The sequence below is a fragment of the Erithacus rubecula genome (genome assembly GCF_903797595.1).
Source record: "Erithacus rubecula genome assembly, chromosome: 2".
Lineage (NCBI taxonomy): Eukaryota > Metazoa > Chordata > Aves > Passeriformes > Muscicapidae > Erithacus > Erithacus rubecula.
Window position 1 is genome coordinate 106,206,413 of NC_136685.1, and position 18,710 is coordinate 106,225,122.

Consider the following 18,710-nt stretch of genomic DNA (forward strand, 5'->3'; position numbering starts at 1 on the left):
AAATAAATTTAACCTGAGTTCACTGGATTTTTGCACTTTATCAAAATCAGTTCCAATATTGTGCAGTCAAATTAAAATCTATTTTTTGATTCTCTGTGGCTTTAAGTTCATTAAATGTGAAATTGGCAGCCAGCTAAAGAAGGTCAGGCTGATTAACTGTTTAGGAGTTGTATTCTGTCTCACTTGCATTACCTGGCAGTGTTTTGAGGTGGGTTGTATTTGTAGTACCCTCTCCTCCTGCTCGCTGCTGTTAGCGTGCGTGTAGTGTTGCGCAGACAGAGGAACACCAACACGCTGCTGGTATTTATTTTTTTTCCCCTCGTGAAAGGCAGTGCTGATGGAGACTGTACAGAGATTGCCAAGGTATTTCTCTGCAAATTTAACGTAAAAAAAAAAAAAAGCCAACAGAAAAGAGAGCCGAGTCTGCCTCGTTAAAGCATCCACTGACGATTCTGTGAGCAGAAATAGCCTCATAATGAAGCTTTTTGGAGCTCATTCAGAAAATTTGTCAACTTTGACAACATTAGGCAAGGTATTTTGAGTTTAAAGAAGGCGCTTCTCACTGTTGCGAGGAAATGTGGCAGTTGCTTGGCCGGGCTGGTTTTTAGATGCTGAAGGCCACCAGTGCTAACATGTTCAAGATAATTTAGGCATTCCCTTATTTCAGGATTAAAAAAACGTAAAATGACTGATTGCCTTATTTCCTTAAGTACTAAAAAATATCCCATCCAGCTAATATCTCTGGGTGGACTTGGTGGTGAATTTGCTGTTTATTTGGATCCTGATGAGCAGCTCAAAAGTGAGAGGTGCCTCCCCCCGCCCCGCAGGCATTTCTGCTGCACTTGCTTTTTATCATTTCAGTTTTCTGCCATATATATGTATATATTTATTTATTTGCTTCATACCCTCTCCCTTCCCCCCACCATGTATAACTACTGCCTTTAGGATTTTTTTAAATTGGAAGCTGCACAGGGGCCGATGGGGACAGTGACACAAATCCAAGCGTTTGTGTCTGCACGTGCGTTCTGAGGGCTGGATGTGCCCCGCGTGTCGGTGCCTGGGTGTGTGCAAGCTGACTCTCTCCCCTTCTCTTTTACACACGTGCACATGTTACCTGCACGGCCTGTGCAGGGAATGTGCAGTGTCTGTGCTGAAACACTTCTGTCTACACGGTATCTCTGCAGTTTAGAAAGTGGGTCTTGTCTGGCTGCTGGAAGATACACACCCATGTGTGTGAGAGTGTGTGCAGTGCTTTTAGCCTTGAATTCATGTACATAAATAATACATTCAGCAATAAAGCACCACATTCCCTTCCTGTCGTAGTACCACAAGAGTTTCGCAGTGTATTCTTTCAGCCTATCCATTTAATTTTAGCACCGAATCGTTTAAGGAGTCAGAAATGTGCCCTCATGTAGGAACACAGACACTTGCGGTGCTCGCCCTCCGAGTTGTGCAGGCTAGAGCAGCTCCTGCAGAATCTCTTCCTGTAACTGATGAATGCCTGTCCCCGGTGCCGTGCTGACAGCCACATTGCACGGGTCTGGTTGGGGGGGAGCAGAGCGGGGTGTAATATTCATGAAGAGGGGGCTCGGCGTGTTCCTCCCCCCGCGCCCAGAGCTCTAACCGTTCTCCTTTTGTTTCTCAAACTGCAGCCGAACCTCTTGAAGCCATTCTCACTGATGACGAACCTGAACATGGCACATTGGGAGCTCCGGAAGGGGACCACGACCTCCTCACTTGTGGCCAGTGTCAGATGAACTTTCCGTTGGGGGACATTCTTATTTTTATTGAGCACAAACGGAAACAATGCAATGGCAGTCTCTGCCTAGAGAAGGCTGTGGATAAGCCACCTTCACCCTCACCAAGTGAGCTGAAAAAAGCATCCAATCCTGTGGAGGTTGGCATCCAGGTTACGCCAGAGGATGACGATTGTTTATCAACGTCATCTAGAGGAATTTGCCCTAAACAGGAACATATAGCAGGTAAATTAAAGCAAGCAGAAGTGTTATTTCTGTTTCAGTTGCAACGTAGCGTGTTGGCAGTCGTGCTCTGCCGCGTCTGTGTGTTCTGCTGGCGGTGAGGGCCGGGCTGTCCGTGCCCTCCCTGCCTTGGGTTAGCGGTGTTTCCCGGTGCCTGCGCAGCGGCAGGAGCAACAGGCACGTGCCGTGCCAGCCAGTGTTTCTGGCCGTATTGTTTGAGGCCACTCTGGTGATTTGCCTGCATTGTAGTCACCGTCTCCCGGTGTCTCGCCTGCCGGAGCGCCGCGGGAGGAGGGTTCCGAGGCTGCCGTGCGAGAAGGAGAGGAGCTTTTGAGTCTTTGGCAAAGTCAGGGGTGAAAGAGTTAACCGAGCATCCGCCAGCCTTGGTTCCATATTGGCTGTCAGCGTATGGACTGTAATTAAACACAGCCCCATGGCAAAGTGACACCACCGACCTTGACTTTAAGATGCCATTTTCGACTGGCCAGGCCAGAGTAGAGAGGGCAGTTGCTGAAGCGCACAGACATGCTTATTCGAAAAGTTTAAGGGCATGTTGGAAATTTCAAAAGGTTGGTTTGACAGGAAAGGCTGCTCTCTGCAGCCTGCCTCCTCAGCCAAATGATAAATGCTTCGCTGTGCTCTCTCTTGTCTCTGATGTGGTTTTGACAGATGTATCTTGATTTTGTTTGCGGTTTACACAGCCACATGTCAGCCGTACAAATGTCCAAGGCAGAGTTCTGTTTTGTGCAGCAAACAATATGAAACGTAATTTAAAAAAAAGAAAAAAGGGTAAATAATTCCATTTCATAGCATATTTTTTTTTTTTTAAATCAGAATGCCATTGGCCATGCAGATATATCCACAAATGTAGTTAAAAAAATAAAAGTGTACCATGCAAAAGAAAATCCCAAAGCCCTGGGAGTGTAGCAAGGCACGCTCTGCTTTTAAAACCCTACTAGTAAACAAAAGTACTGCCCATTTGGAGAGAGCATTTCAGATCACTTCAGACCACGCCAATGCTGCCAGTCGAAAAAGGCGAGACCGCAGTGTATCAACCCCAAGAAATGCCTGAACCAGTTTCAAACTCCCCTGCAGTGGTGTTTGGGATGTGGCACTGCCAGTGCCTCTCTTTGGGGAGCCCACAGGGCCTCTCGGGGTTGTCAGAGTCGCAGTACATCATCACATGATGTGCTGGAGCTTGTCTTGGGCTTGCTTTGGCCACAAAGTTAAACCATAATAGGGCAGTAGGCGCTGGGAGGTTCAGCGGGATCCTCCCGCAGCCTTCCCTGGCCTCCAAGCCGGCCGCCAAACTGTGCTGGGGAGCTGCAGGTTTGGAGGTTTTGTGGTGGCAGCAGATCCGTGTCGGTGCTGGGGTGTCTGCCCGCGCACGTGCCTGTGTGCAGAGCCGTGTGCGCGCACACAGACGTCATGTGAGCAGGCGTGTGCTGTTCTGCAGAGTAATCGCTCCTGCCTTGCAATGCGAGTGTTCCAGAGGAGACACAGGCTCAGCTACTGCTAAGCTACATTTTGAATGAGACTTAAAGCCCCCCAATAATTCCCAGACATGGATGTTAAAGGTGAGGCTTCTTTCCCTGAGTGGTAGAGGGCAGTGCCCATTCCCATGTGCTGCCTGCGGTCTGACGGAAAGCGAGCAGAAGTGTAGGGCATGATTAATGAAGCAGGAGCCTGGCGGAAGGGATTTGTAGTCTTCCAAGCTCTGGAGCCATACTAAATCACCAAATATGGAGGAGCGCTGCTATGATGTAACGCTGTATTTACGTATGGCGCCTCTCCGCTCAAAAGACAAAACACAGTATCTGTCAAGCAAGAATTAAACATGCTGTCGTCCCCCTGGTCCCAGCTAGGTCCCTGGGCTGGAGGGATGGCCATGCCAGGGAGTTCTGCACGAGGGGGAAGCTCCTCTTTGCTCTGGCACTGGTTTGGGGCGGGAGGCTCAGCGAGCCAAGTCTGGCTCTGGCGTGGCGCAGGTGATGCCAAGCGAGGAGGATTTGGGCTCTGCGCCGTCACGGGGCCGTTAATGCAGAAAGGGCCGTGGTTTTAACTGACTGTAAATGCTCCGCTGAGCGGGCACAGTGGCAAGGAGTGATCCTGCTCGCTTGTGCTCAGAGGTGGGCTTGACTGGGAGCAGGCTTGGTGCCATGCAGAAGGGTGCATGGAGCAAGCTGGGAGTGGGTCCAGAGTAGAGATGGAGTTGTGGTTGTCAGGGCTCTTGAGCCCCAAGGTTTCTGGCTGTGATGCCCAGCCATGCCTGTTAGGATGGGAAGTTCAGGAATGCAGGTTCTCTGCCCCTCCCTGGCTGGAGCAGCGCTGGGGTCCCTTGGTTCTTCCTGTTGGTTGAAAATGCAGATTGGCTTTGGGAAAGGGATAAGGTACACCAGGAATTACAGGGTCTTGCACTCTTCCTCCCCTTCATGTTTTCATCACCCTTTTCAGCTGGGTGTGTTCAGCTGCCGTGTGTCACAAAGTGCAGTGATAGCTGGAGTGACCCATTGCTGGTAGCCAGTAGTTTGAGGAGCTTGGCAGTAAAATTCCAGTGAAGGTCTTAAGTGTCTGATCTGTCAAGTTCAGGCTTCAGGAAGGACCCTGCAAACAACCTCAAACTCTTCCAATTCAGCTATTTATATTTGACTTCTGTGCAAGAATGCAAAATGCAAGATTTGAGTGTGTAATTAAGGGGGCAAAAAAAAAAAGATAAAGGCTGCCTTTGGAAAAATACACAGAAGTTGGGGAAGTGATTCTTTCTGCTAAGAGACCATAAAATACTTATTTTGTAGTAATATAAAAATGCTTCCAATCAGTTGTGAGGCTGGAAAAGGTGTTTCAGGTTAGTCCTGGATACAGAGGTGCTGTGGGTGAGCTCCAGATGCAGTTTTTTTTCCCTTCCTGCAGTTTTGTAGTCAGTTTGTTGGGGTGTTACAGTAAAAGAGAATCTTAAGTAATGGTTAAAGATCTACAGACAGGAAGCAGGCAGCGACTCAGTGAAATGCAAGGAGAAATGATGTCTGTTTTAACTGGTTAAACTGCTCTTTATCTTGCTGTTTTCCAGAGGCAGGGATGAGGACAGGAGCTTAGATATGTGTGTGTGCAACCTGTGCAGCAGCCGTGGGATCCATATAGGTGCAGGCATGTGTCCATACCTGGCTCTTCCATGTGGGTGTCTGCCTGAGCACAGCTCTGCCTCACTATAAAATTTTGAGTGATGCTGATCCAGCAGTGGAGCTGAAATGCCATAAATTTAACTGAAAATTAATAGGATATGTTGTGTGGGTCCAACGAGGCAGCTTTCATCAATATGTATGTCAAAGCCTCAGCACCAGATACTGGCAGCCTGTGATTTGCAGTGAGGGCGACGGCAGGGCTGTAGTTACCCGCTCTCGTATTTTACAATAGGGGGAAATATTAACTGAAGTATCTGGAGATCAGCGAATGTAAAATCGCTGTTCACTTATTGAAAAGGCTGAGGAAATATTTATCGCCCGCCCGCGTCAGGGTTTGGCGGTTTGTTTGTTGAATGTAGAAATCCGAGGGAATTAATGAAAGGTTGGGGTTTGGGTGAAGAAGGATCTCAAATGTTACTTGGATGCAGCTGGGGGAACACTTTTGGAGTGCTGCTGCCAATTCCCCTGTATAATGCCGAGCGTGGATCTGTGGATGCTCTGTTTACTGTACAAAGAGGGGAGGAGGAGGGGAGGTCATTTTTACTGCTCGAATCCTATATTCTCAAGCTGCTTGTGACATTCAAATAAAACACGTGGGAAAATAATGTAAGAAATCCCTCTGTCTGCTGCAGTCAGGGGAAGGTGAACATCATTTGGTACTAAATTTCAGACTGAGTGTATTTGATTATTACAGTTCTCAGGTGGTAATGTCTTTAAGCAGAAATTTTCTTGGGCTGTTATTAGTAGTTGCTATTGTAATTCTGTAGGTTGTGATTGTCGATTCCTTGTTTTGTTTTGTTCTGGAGACAAAAAAAAATACTGCTGTCTGCACTGAATAGTTAGCATTGCATCTGGACAATAAGATGAAAGCTTAAAGAGGAAGGGAAGAAGGAATATGGAAAGATTTTGAAGTCACATTCTGTCTTTTTTCCCCATATAAAGAAACAGAGAGAGCAGGCTGGGTAAAATTTTGCAGGCAGGAGAAAATAGTGAGGGTGCTACCCAAAGGCTCCTGCTCCCGAGATTTGGAGCGCTGCGTACAAGCTGTATTTGTAAATAAGACAGAGAAAGGTTGTGAACCGGCAGCTTGGCTGTTTTGTCAAAGTACAATGTCAGAGAAACTCTTTCTAAGACAAATTGTAAATAGAAGTGTCACGATGATTGCATGATTGAGCTCTAGAAGTGTCTTGCAATTGTTGGCATTGTCAGAAGACTTTTGAAAGCTTAATTAAAGGCGGTGGCCTGTGTGGCTGTGAAATTTACTTCTCGGGGGGGAAAAAATGTAAAAAATGTAGGGATCAAAAAGTTGCTGAAATGCTGCTCGTACAGGGATACAGAGAAGAGTCAATAGTTTTCCTGCTTTCCCCGTTGCCTTTTATAAATAACGTTTTTTGAAGAAGCAAGCACGTGACACCAATATCATCCTTTGTACGAGGTAAAGATTGTGTTAGTTTTCCTATTCCCTGCTGTTCCAGACAGTTAATGTAAAAATGGCTCTTTATTGGAAACACAAATATGAGTTCACTCGAAGCACAGAAGCAGGGTAGAAAGTTTTCCTCTGCCTCTGCCTTCCAGGGGAGCATCACAGTGTTGTGGTGCTCTGAATATTTCTGGTGGCTTTTTTTTGTTCCCTGCAAATCAGGTCTTGTGAGGGGATGAGAAACATATTTTGTGTTCCTTCTCCTTTGCACGGGACTCTGCACTCTGGAGCTGTCCACGAGCAGAAGGATCACTGCATCCGAAATGCTGGTGGTTCAAGAGGCAGCCTGGCACACGTTAAGCTGCAATACAGATCTTGAAAGGTGCACGTTGGCATCACGTGCCGAGAGCTTTGAAAATCGTGCGCGTAATAAACGCCAGACTCTGCGCGGAGAGGAAACTGAGGCAGGGAGTGAATTAAACACCTGCTAATTAGCCCGGTGGGAGAAGTAAAGTCTTCCCTAAACATGCCCATAATTTGGTAATGCCTCTTTTAAAGAGGAGGAGGCCTATTAGCATCACCCCGTTTTGTATATGCAGCCCTCAGCCCACGAGCTCTTTCTTGTTCCATTCAAATAATACAGACGATTAAAGAGGCTTGCGAGGCACCGTCAGGCAACGGGAGCGGAGCCTCCAGTTGTTTGCCTGCACGCATCCTCATTACAGATTTCCTCAGACAAAATTCCCTTCCAGTCTGTTTTTATATCCACCAGTACCAGCTTTGTGCAATAAAAGGCGTTTAGCATCAAGCTGGACATGGCCTGGCACAGTGCCACTGGTGTTTTGTTGTGTTGATTTTTTTTTTTTTTTAGCTAATCGCTGAGGATCTCTCGTTACCTTTCTGCTTGTTGTGATTTTGTTCGGGTCGTGATGCTGCCAGGGATGTTGTGAGTCCAAGGAAGTCCAGGACTCTTCTTCCAGTGGCAGGCATTTGAGCACAGCTTCCATCCGGGAGCGCTCGGTTTTGTGTGTCAGCTGCTGGGGTTCTGCACAAGTCCCCAAAACACGTCAAGTCCATCCATTTCAATATATGTATATATATGTTCATACTGGTAGCATGGCCCTAAAATTAACCATTGGGTGGATTTTTTTGGTTGTTTTTCCCTTGGGCTACTGAATACAATTTTGTGTCACTGTGTACAGAGACAGTAGCTCCAGCCTGACGCCTGGTGATGTCCGGCATAGCAGGTTTGGGCCCATGTAGGTAGACACCAGCACATGGATTGCTGTGATTTATGGCATACTTTTAAGAATAACAGGCACATTAATGGACCCACAAACCACCCAAGCAGTTGAGATGATCTGATAATGAATTTCTGTGGAACACAGTTCGTTCTGGAGGGCCCCCATCTTGGGTGTGCTTTGCTCTGCCAGATGTGGATCAAACTCTTGCAGGAACTGGACCAGTGGCTGTGGACCCCTATGGATGAGCAGACCAAGGGCTCCCATTATTCAAACCTTCCTGTGCTAATGCCAAACGCATTTTAAAGCCCATAAACATCCTCCCCATCTCTCTAATCAGGTTTAGTATGCAACGCATCCCGCACGGGGTTCAGCCAGTTTGTTTTCCAACCTTTATTGGCCAGCTGCACTCGCTGTGCATCTTTAAAATATTTCAGCGAGGGTTTTTTTGCTCTTCTATCAGCGGGGCTGGTAACTTGGTGGCTCATTCTTCATTCGGAGGTGGCATTGCCTGGGGTTGGCGAGGGAAAGGTTTGCGGTGTGGGGTGTGGCGAGGTCAGCCCCGATCCCAGCAGGGAATTTGTGTTCTTCATTTGCCTTTACAATCGGAGCACAGCTACTGTACCTTGGAGCAGCTCTCAGGTGTGAGCTCAGATGGGCGCATGTAAATGTCCTGTCAGATGCAACACAGGAATATTAATGTTTCCTCAGCACCAGGCTATAATAAAGCTGTACACAGGCAGCTTAATATGCAGCCGGGCTGGGGAATTGTATAAAACTTCGACAGCCCAGTGTGAATGACAGCGGTGGAAAAAAATACTCAATATGCCACAGTTTGCATTCTTGTTTGCCTTTGATCTAAAGCAAAATGAAAACATCCTCTTCTTTCCCTCCTCGTTCTGAATAGGTGTCCTTCCTGTGCAAAATTGGATAGTAAGTAAGAAAAGAAAACAAAGTACGGGGCACGGTGCAGAATTATTTGAAGCACATTAACTTCAGCCCGCTGGGGGATGTAATTTTTTCAAGTATTAGCAAACATTTATTTTTTATTCTTGGGATTGTTGGCATCGCTTTTCATTCTTTTTTTAGCATCTGGGTCTGGTTGAAACAAAGAAAACAGAGCCACCACAAACAGGGGCTGGAGCCCCTTTTGCCCCCTGGCTTGGGCACGGCTCAGGCTGTGCATCCTCCTGGCAGAGGTTTCATTTGCATCTTCTTGTGTGTTCGAATCTTCAGCTCCATCCAAAGGTGTCTGTTTTTCAATGCGGTTGTGTTCGAGGATTTTTAATAATGTGCTCATTTAACTGAATCAACAGCTGTCAGGAGCGGTTGTAGTAAATCCACAAAATGCACAAAGAAAAATACATACGTTCCCTGAAACAAAACACTTGAAACAAATTGGCTGCCAAAAAAAGCTGCTGAATTCTGGGTTTGCAGACAGTGCACCAAAGTGTTTCTTTCTTCTCTGCTTTCCCCGGAGACCTCTCCCCGCTTGCCTGCTGCAATTCTACTGGAAGTTTTTACCTGAACAGGTTGCTGTTAAAAAAAAATCCTATCACTTCCCCATCTGGTGGGTACATCGCTCAGATTTTTGTGTTTCACACTTAAGAGTGGGGCAAGGGGAAAACCCAAATATCTGCAGGGAGGCTCAGTATCCCGGGAAATAGCTGTCAGAGAAGCAGTGCTTCCTCTCTGCCCTGCCAGGTAGGCGTTGTCAGGGTGCTCCAGAGGGTGCAGGATTCCCACTGGAGTGGGTGTGCTGGTGGAGAGAGACATGGGGAGCTTTGGTCAGTCAGAACCAAGGGCTTGCAGCTTCCACCCTCCCCTGCTTTGCCTAAATGCTGAGCAATTACACCTGCAATTTGATCTTAGCTGCAGATAGAAAAACCTCTGCCTAAATAAACAATGGAATTACTGCTGCACAACAAAGGCTCAAAGAAGAGCCCTGCCTTTAGTGGTGTTATTATTGTTGTTGTGGATAATAATATTATTATTACTATTGTTATTATTACTGCTATTACTACAGCTATTACCTTTTTAAAATTACACATCGCAGTTCCCCGTTCCTTTAGGAAGTAAGGAGTTTAATTTTGCATTAATTGCTTAATTGATTTATCAGGTAGGGAAATATAAAATGCAAAAGTAAAAATGTGTTGTATCCTCCCCCCCCCCCCCCAATATTTGCAACAATTAATTTGTCACCCAACATTACTTTGCTTCAGCGTCACAGCTGGGGTTTTTTTTTCAGACACTGAATGAATTGTCTGGGTTTTGTTGCATTTTAGCTACTGAGTTTATTCTTTGTGGAGTAAGAGAATAGATCAACAAAAGTGTTGTTCTTCATCCAGGGCATCGTGAGTGCAAGGAGCATTTACTGTGTGAGGGTGTCCGGGGGGCTTTTCCCCGTGTTCCTCTATTCCTGATGCTGGTTTTCATGTTTAGGAAGAGTTGTTGTGCCATGAGAAACAGCAGTCCGGGAGCCTTGTTCTCTTTGAGGAGCTAGAACACAGTGGGATGCATTTGGAAGAAGAGATAGAGGCTGTATTATTTTGTAATAAACTATAAACTGTCCTGTGTTAAATTTGTGTTACGTTAGAAAAAAATCAATAAGGAAAAATTAAATTCTGATAAAGATACTCTTGGATCTTAGAAAATAACTGCTGTCCTTTTAACTAAAACATTTGAGGAGCTTCAAAGAGTATGTATTTCTTCTGATCTTAGAGCTGTGTGACTGGTAGCAGGGAAAAAAAAAATCTTATTCTACATACAAGTGGATTGCTTAACAAGTCAGCACAGACACATACTTGTTTGTACCATAGAGATAAAAATTCCTGTATAAAAATAATTCAGTTGCTGACAGCAGGCATTGTGCTGGGGCTGCCTCTTTTGTGTTGGCCGGGGGTCAGGGACCACGGCTCCCACTTTCTGCCGGGGGGGAGGCTGTCATGATCGCTTGCTGGAGCCTGGAAATAAGTTAATTGCTTTATTTTAGGGAATGCTCAGAGCCCAGTAATGTGGTTTTTACGTCTCTGGAAAGAGAGAAAGAAGTGGGGGGAAAAATCTCCTAATGAGGGACATGACTTGAAGGCAGTTTGGGAGACGTGGCCTTCAACAGCTCGGCGGCCCGGCAGTAGTTTCTAAACTTTTGTTCTGAGTCTTAATTCTGATTTATGCTGTCACATCCCATGCTGGCCTTCCTTGGACTCTTCGTGTGTGAAGTAATGTTGGTGCTGGGGGAGAACTGCTTAAAACTGGGGACTCGTGGCCAGTCCAGATGTTTGCTGTTGCAGTTGTTGCACGGGACCAGGTCCTATTGTGCCCAATAAATGTTAAAAAAAAGGGGCATTAGCCCAGCTCCAGCATCATCTGCTTTGCTCTGCAGGGGTGCAGGTGGGATAAGCCACGAGGCTGGAGAAGACTGTGGGAATAGGAATTATTTGAACATTGATCCATCCTTCAAAGTCGGGGTGCCAGCACTTCCCCCCAGCCTCCTCCCTGCCTGGACCTCTGTCAGGAGGGTCTCCCTTGCTCTGCAGCTTTGGGATGGCTGGTGATCCCCGAGGAGCCGAGTGTGGGAGCGGCCGGCGGCGCGAGCGCTGCCCCCGCGATCGCGGCTCGGCTCCCGCAGCGCCGCCACTCTGGCACTGCCACGCTCTCCCCATCCCTCCCTGGCACTGCAGCCCCTCCCTAAAATTAATGCTGCTGCACTTGGATGGAAATAATGTTTTTATAATACATTTGCTGTTTACATGGAAGATGTGACTTGAGGGGAAAAAGGCTTTTTTGGAGGGTGGTGGAAATCTTGTTAATCTGCTCTCGGAGAGCGGCACACAATACTGCCTATGAGCAAGTCTGTGCTGCTTTTGATAAATTACCATGTTTAGAGATAGGTTTGGCTCTTAAGGGCTTAGTTTTCTGAACAAAGTCCATAACAATGTTTTCTGCCTCTGTTTGTCTCCAGCCCCTTTGGCTTGACTCGGAGCCCTGTGTTTAGTTGAAGCTCCGTCTGGAAGATATAACAATTTTGCATTAAAAAAATAAGGAAATCACAGGAAGAAAAACCCTTTTGCTTTTTGGATGAATCTTACTGATAATTTGCTAAAGCTCATTTGAATTTTAAGCACTTCTTTAATCTTCAAAGGCTAAATTGCTTTATGAATATGCATGGTGTGGGCAGACTTTAGTTCATTACCTAGTTGTAAATTCTAATGACCATTAGGTCCTTGCAGTAATTGCGAATTGTTTTGCATTTTTGATTGGCCTATTAACATGTGCATTCGGCACACATCAGGCCAGCCTGTCAGGCTGCTGAAGGAGAAAAAAAAGGTGAAAATTGTTTTATAGCACCAAGATTCTTAGATTTTCAATCTTGGAAAATTGATGATGTAAAAAAATTAAAGCGGTGTTTTTTCTTCTCAAGATTGAAAGTTCACCAAGAGATTTGACATATTTAATTTACATGATGACTTTGCACTCCTTCATTAATGCAATTTGCATATGAAGCTGTTGTTAATCACTTTTGATCATGTTTTGTGTATTAGCTGCCTCAGTGGCTCTTCTCCCTCAGATGCTCCAGTAGAAAGCAGCAAAATGATGCATCTTCTTGCCAAGTTTCCTTTAGTGAATTGAGGAATTAGGAGTCTAACCTTGAGTAATTAAATATGTTCTATCAGTTCTCTTTTAATGTTAAGTACACTTGGTTGGAAGTGTAGAAGGAAATTGTTCCCATTTGGGGGAGACATTCCTTTAAAAAATAATTCTCCATGTGTAGATAGAAAAGAATTCTTTCCCGTGCTCTGGAGATGCCAGGGCTGGAGGGAGGGGTGACAGCAGGGCAGGATGTGGCAGTGCCTGGACCCTTCTCTGCGTGGCCTCTCTCTCCTCTCCCACTGCAGCCTCCAGTTGCCTCATCATTGCAAGGAAGGGTCTTTTTCTGCTGCCTGTCCGGGCAAGGCATTAATCATCCAGCCCTGGGAGGGGAAACTGGGAGCAGCCTGGCTGGAAGGCTGCCCAGCTCTCATAACCTGCCTGGGCATCACCAGCCCTCCTGCCTGCCTGGGGCCTCGCCTGGTCCCTGTCCCCCCGTCCCTGACAATTCCTGGCTGTGGGATCAGGCCCTTGCCTTTACTTTGGTTGTCCAGCCTCGGTAATTGATGCTCAGCTTTGGTTGGAGAGTTTATCACTGGCTAAGAGGATGAATCGGAGGGGTGAAACTGATACCCTGATTAAAGGAACTGCTTAATGAAGGAAAATAAATGGAAAGGGAAAAGGACCATTCTGGAAGGAACAGAAGTATAATTTTAACCTCAGAGGAGACCTGCTGCTGCCCTTCTATGACTTCCACCCATACCACGCTAAAAGCGTGGTGCAGTTCAAAGTTGTTAATATTCAGCTGGGAAACAGTATCCAGAACACAAATAAATTATTAAGTGCATGAACTTTTTCGGCAGTAAGATGAACTGATGGGGTCCATCTGCGAGATCCAGGGGCTTTTTATTTGTGTGTGTCGAACGATTCTGCCCTCTCCGACTTCATAGCCTTTGGTCCCTGGCCAAGTGCATGCATAATTGATTCCACACGCGCTATCATTTTCTTGATGTAATTGCTCTAGTAAGATATGTTGAAATCGAATGGATAATTTACTATATGAAAACGACAAAAAAGCAAACGTTCGTGTTTTGAGCCGGGTGTGGAGAGGAGAGTGCCCAGGTGATCTGCGTGGTGAGGGAAAAGCCACGGGGATCATCTCCCACAAGCAAAGAGAGAGGTAAAAATCTCTGGAGAAGTTCAGAGGAAACTCTGGAATTAATTGGAGTTTTACAGCACAGGTGGAAGCAGAACAGTGGCATTGTTTGGAAACTTTTATTTTTTCTGGAGCGATGACTTACTTGCTTTTCTAATTGCCAGAATGTGAACTCAGAAGAAAGTTTTCTGCAGAAGGCAAAGGAGGGAGTATTTTTAGAAATCTGTGTGTCCTGGACTTGCTGCTCTGTGTTACAGAAGGTCCTGACACTGGTGCCTTGCCTGGCAGAAAGATCTTCTCTTCTGGCTGCTTAAATAATGCACCAAATGAAAATCAATGCATCAGTTAGGCTGGATATATTTTTAGAGATTTCAGAAGTGTATAAATATCAAATGCATCTATAATTCCATCCCATTCAAAGGAAAATATTCCACTTGAAAATTTGACATCATGTTGGTCTTTAAGAAATTATTTGTTAATCTCATTTCCTTTCCCCCTTGCTTCCCAGTCCTGGAATATTTTGTATTCCTTTCCGTAATTTTTTGAGGTGGTGTAAACACAAAAACATTTTCTCATTTGCTTTCCCCCCCCTTGCCATGATGTTTTCAATATACTATAAGAAGAAAAAAAATATCCAAGGCAAACCCACATAACTGTAGCAAAACTGTTTCTGAGCAAGTCATAATAATGAACAACACATGATCTGAAATGTGATCAGCAAACATATACTTATGCCAAGGAATTTTTGCCATTCACATACCAAGGTTCTGTAAATCAGTAAACCGCGGCAGAGGAGCCCCCGGCACGGTGAGGGGAGGAGCAGGAGCAGGAGCAGGAGCAGGAGCAGGAGCAGGAGCAGGATGAGCTGCCCAGCAGAACTGGCTTATTCAGAGAACAGGGAATGATGACAAGTTTTCTCTCTTCCACCTTCTTTGTCCTCCTCTCGGTGCACGCACCAAAATATGCAGCCTTTAAAGAGGGAAAGTACAGCCTGAGCTATCCTCAAAAGCAAAAGCAGACAAATAAGTAGCAAAGGAGTGAAATTTCATCACAACGTGTTTTATGGGATTTTTTTTTTTTTTTTCCTTCCCCCACCTCCCCATCTTACACAGAACCAAAATGTAAATTACTTTCTGGTCCTAATTGGATTTAATTATTTCTTTAGGAGAGGATGGGTGGGAGGGGGTGGGAATGGCACACAGCTGTCCTAACAAAACAAAGGAGCCAGAAAACCCTCACTTTCCCCCATGTTGGCTAATAAACAGTGCAGAGGATCTTAGTGCTGGCAAGCAAATGGAGCGCTCCGTAGACCTGGGGAAGGGGTGAGCGCTGCCGGCAGCCGGGAGCGTTAGGAAAAGGCCAGGCTGGCTGTTCAGAAGTGCCATTAAATGCTGATTTGTGGTTTTCTATTAATTTCTGTAACTGCCCTGTGTTTAAGAGCAGCCAGCTTGGCCCTTCCCTTAACCTAAATCGCCGTGTGGTGAGACCCACCCTCAATATTGGGCTGTGAATCTCTCCGGCGCCGCTCACCTGGGAGCACCAGCTCCCTGTGGCACTGCTGGGAGAGGCTGGGAGTGGATTTGGGTGCCCTGCACTTGGTGGGGTGCTCTCTGTGCCCCCCAGCTGGGGTTTGCAGCACTTGGATGCCAGCAGTGGGGTCTGGGCGAGCCGTGCTGCTCTGTGGGTTGGTGGCACATTGAGCCCGTGGATCTCCAAGAGCTTTACAAGCTTTAATGAATGTGACCACTAACGTGATTTATAGTGCGATTCATTATTGGTATTGGAGGGACTGTATTCTTATTTTGTCATTTGCTGTTAAAATTAATACACTCCATGCTGGCTATAAAAGTGTATTTGCATTTAATTGCAAGTCAGAATGAATTAGTGGATATGATTTAAACCCGAACTCACTCCCTAAAAAGAAATCTTCAGTGGGGAAGGAAAAATCAAGCTCTGTGCTGGATTTCTTTGGTGGACACAGGGATGGAGACAGGAGTCAGGGAGAGGAGGGGGCAGGCGGGGGCTTGGCTCTTGTTTTTTTTTTTATTCTTGAGGTTGCTTTCAGCAAAAAATGCCTTTGCCAGGAGGGGCTTAGGCAAAGTGGTCAAGCACATCTGCTCCTGGGAAGGTAGGGAAGAAAAGAGGTTACTAGTAATAGGGCAGCAGCACAAAGGGAAAATTGTACACTGGAAGCATTAGTCTCCTCGGCGGTGGTGTGGCCAGACTGGTTTAGCAGACAGCATGATAGATTGCTTTGTCAAGGGTCCCAGGGTGTGCCCTGAACTTGAAGCACTTTGTTTATCTTGAATAGAAAGGGAAAAGCACAGACATAATCGATGTCTAGTTTTTTAGGAGGGAGGAAGAGGTAGAGGAGGGAGCGAGGGGGTGGTGGTGGGGGGAGGCCCTGGCTGTGGCTCTCCATTAACAGATGAACTTGGCTGAAGTCCAGAGTTTGATGAGAGAGTGTCACAGCTCCAGAGCCGGCCAGCCTTTTCAATAATTTTCTTTTTTTTTTTTTTTTTTTTTTTTTTTTTAATACCTGCTGACTGTACATCAAATGCTCCCAGGTCTTTTGGCTAAAGGCAAGAAGGGGGTGGGGGTTAGGGGGGAAAGACACAGCTCCATTTTTTCCCTCTGAACCAGTTGAGACCAGTCCCTTGGCCACGCACGCAGGTTCTATCATCTTTCCTGGCTCGCTGTTGGGAAAAAAAGAGTTGTCGCCGTGCCAGTAACCTGAGGGCCCAGGACAGGAAAAAAAAAAAATAGGGGGTTGCTGTTCTGAGAGGCAAACTAAACTCTGAGTGTGAGAGCAGGAGGGGTGTGCGTGTGTCTGGGAGATTTCAGAGATAGCAGGAGTTAAATTGGGGGGTGAAAAGCATCTGCAAGGCACTGCCTGCCTGGCTGGGGAGAGCAAACCCTGGGGCCAGACCCAGTGCATGTCCACAGCTTGTGCATGACAGCAACCTTTTCATGGTGTCTCCCACCCATTCAAATGACTTAATGAGAAACAAAATTAAATGGATCCCTTAGTGCAGAACTGCACTGGGTGTGAAGGTGGCCGCACTTCCAGCCTTTATGCAGCCCCCACAGAACATTACTGGGCCATGCCCAGTGTTGAGGTGGTGAGAATATAGACAAAATGCCGTGGTGGTCATAATAAAGACAAAATCCGAGATCTTTACTGGGCTACCGTTGTTTTTACTTAAAGTTCCTTGCTTTGCAAGAGGTGGATGTGTGTACATGAGGCTGCAGGGATGCTCCAGGTCAGAGCTACTTCCCAGAGGTGCCTGGCTGGGGCTGTGTGTGACTTGGAAACACAATCTGAATTCATGGTTGTTTTGGGTATTTTAATTTTTTTTGTTGTTTCCGATTATGCCATTTCTGACAGTTGTTCAGCTACTTACCAGTCTTGGCAGGAGGCTGAGCCTGTAACATCCTGACATTTCTGCTTTTTAACAGGCCAGTCTCATCGTGCTGGAACAAACAGCAGCTTAACTGCATTTCACTCTGGCTGATTTGAATAACGTGTACTCTGGTCAAACAAGAAACTCCTCAAAGGAAGAGCTTGACGCCTTGTTTCCCGTCATGCTGACAGACGGTCAATTTCAAAATGCACAGAAAGGGCATAGCTGGGAAAACACAGGCACCAAAGGGCAGTGTTTTCAGAGGTGTGAAGGGTAGGTCAGAGTGGGTTGGGTCACCTGCCTGTCCTCTGTGCCTTCGATGCATTCCCAGCATCGTGCCTTGCTGGGAATTAGGAGGTTTGCTTGGCACTAGAGGCTTTACATCATGTAGCTGTCCCTCCTGGAAAGTGGGCACGTGCAGGGATGCCTCTTAGTTAAAGCTTTGCCTGACCACTTTGCTTCATCCAGGCATCCAGGTCTGTGAGTCCTGGTTTTTGAGGAGGCTGGGAATATCATACACTGCCATAGTTGTCTCTCATTCCCCTTCATGTTCTTAGCTAGCAGCTGGTGATGTGCGGTGTGCTGAGCTCTGCTCCGTGGGAGGAAAGTACAAAGGCTGGGAAGAGGCTGTGGGATATGGCACCACGAGGCTGAGTGCCAGGGCTCTGGGTCTGGAAATCTCCTTCCTTGCACTGGTCCTCCCTTGCTCCTCATGTTTTGTGCCAGACTGTAACTGGTTTGATGGTGAGCTTCCTGGGCACTTGGCATCCCTGTGTTTTTTGCCTACACGTGTGCACGGCTCCCGTGTGCACAGGACTCCTTGTTACCTGCTGATTGAGGTGTTTAGCTCTGCAGCATCAGTTACTGGGGACATGAGTGCCTTGGAGATGTTAATGAACATACTCTTGCACTTCCAGGCACAGGTGAGGTGGCTCACCCTGGGTAAAGCCTAAGAGCTGCAGCAGAGCAGGAATGAGAGCCCAGCCTCACTGGGGCTGGGCAAAGCTGGGGAGAGAAGCAGTCTTCGGTAAGGAATCCACCTGGTTTTACCTGTGGCCCAGGGGCCACACGCTTGGCTCACATCCCCTGGGTGAGATTCACCTGTAGACCTGTGGGGAGGCAGTGGGGTTTGCAGGGGCTCCCTGTGTTTGGGCAAAAGGCACTGGTAGCAAAGGTGGGCTGTACACCCAGGAGACAAGGCGGTGACCTTGGGGTCAAGTACCTGCATCTGGAGAGCCTACAGTAAATCCCGTACAGTGGGAACTGAGCTGCACTCAAAGAGGCTCCAGCCCAGCAGCTGAGTGGCTGCTCGTGTAGTATTTCTCCTCCAAACTGATTGAAACGTCGACCAAAAATCAATGTTGTTGACTGGGGATAATTTACAGTTTTCGGGGCGCTAAGTGGCCGCGCGTAAGGATGCGCTGGGGATGAGCGGCCGGGCACGGCGCGGAATCAGATGCGTTGTAGGTCAGCTCTTTATTTGTTTCATCACGACTTTTACACAGTTGCCATGTAATTTATGGCTGCTTTCACGTTGTCAAACATTTTCATTGCTGCTGCTTCTTAACACACTCCTGACACAAACACGGCTGCTTTAAAGACACTGTATTGTTTCATAATCTGAGAGGAGGACTATAAAACATCAAATTACACTATCTTCAGGCTAATCTAAATGCACTACAGATTGAAATCAGAGCTCATTTGTCCCTGATGCAAATTATTAAGTTCTAATTATAAATATCCA

The 18,710-nt window shown here is 46.6% G+C and overlaps 2 protein-coding genes across 6 annotated transcripts in view; both read left to right on the top strand.

Moving 5' to 3' along the window:
- USP34 (ubiquitin specific peptidase 34) overlaps positions 1–18,710 on the top strand; it is a 435,968-nt gene that overhangs the window by 347,964 nt on the left and 69,294 nt on the right. The gene's annotated exons all lie outside the window — the stretch shown is intronic.
- BCL11A (BCL11 transcription factor A) overlaps positions 1–18,710 on the top strand; it is a 68,330-nt gene that overhangs the window by 4,476 nt on the left and 45,144 nt on the right. For 4 of the 5 annotated variants that reach the window (XR_013773276.1, XM_079297856.1, XM_079297855.1 and 1 more), the window contains exon 2: positions 1,653–1,982. Coding sequence is in view for 4 of the 5 variants with exons in the window: in XM_079297856.1 (XP_079153982.1) it covers positions 1,653–1,982 (330 nt within the window). In the remaining variant the exon portion in view is untranslated. Of the gene's footprint in view, positions 1–1,652; positions 1,983–3,446; positions 3,557–18,710 lie in introns of those variants that run through there. The other variant, XM_079297857.1, reaches the window with a different exon arrangement.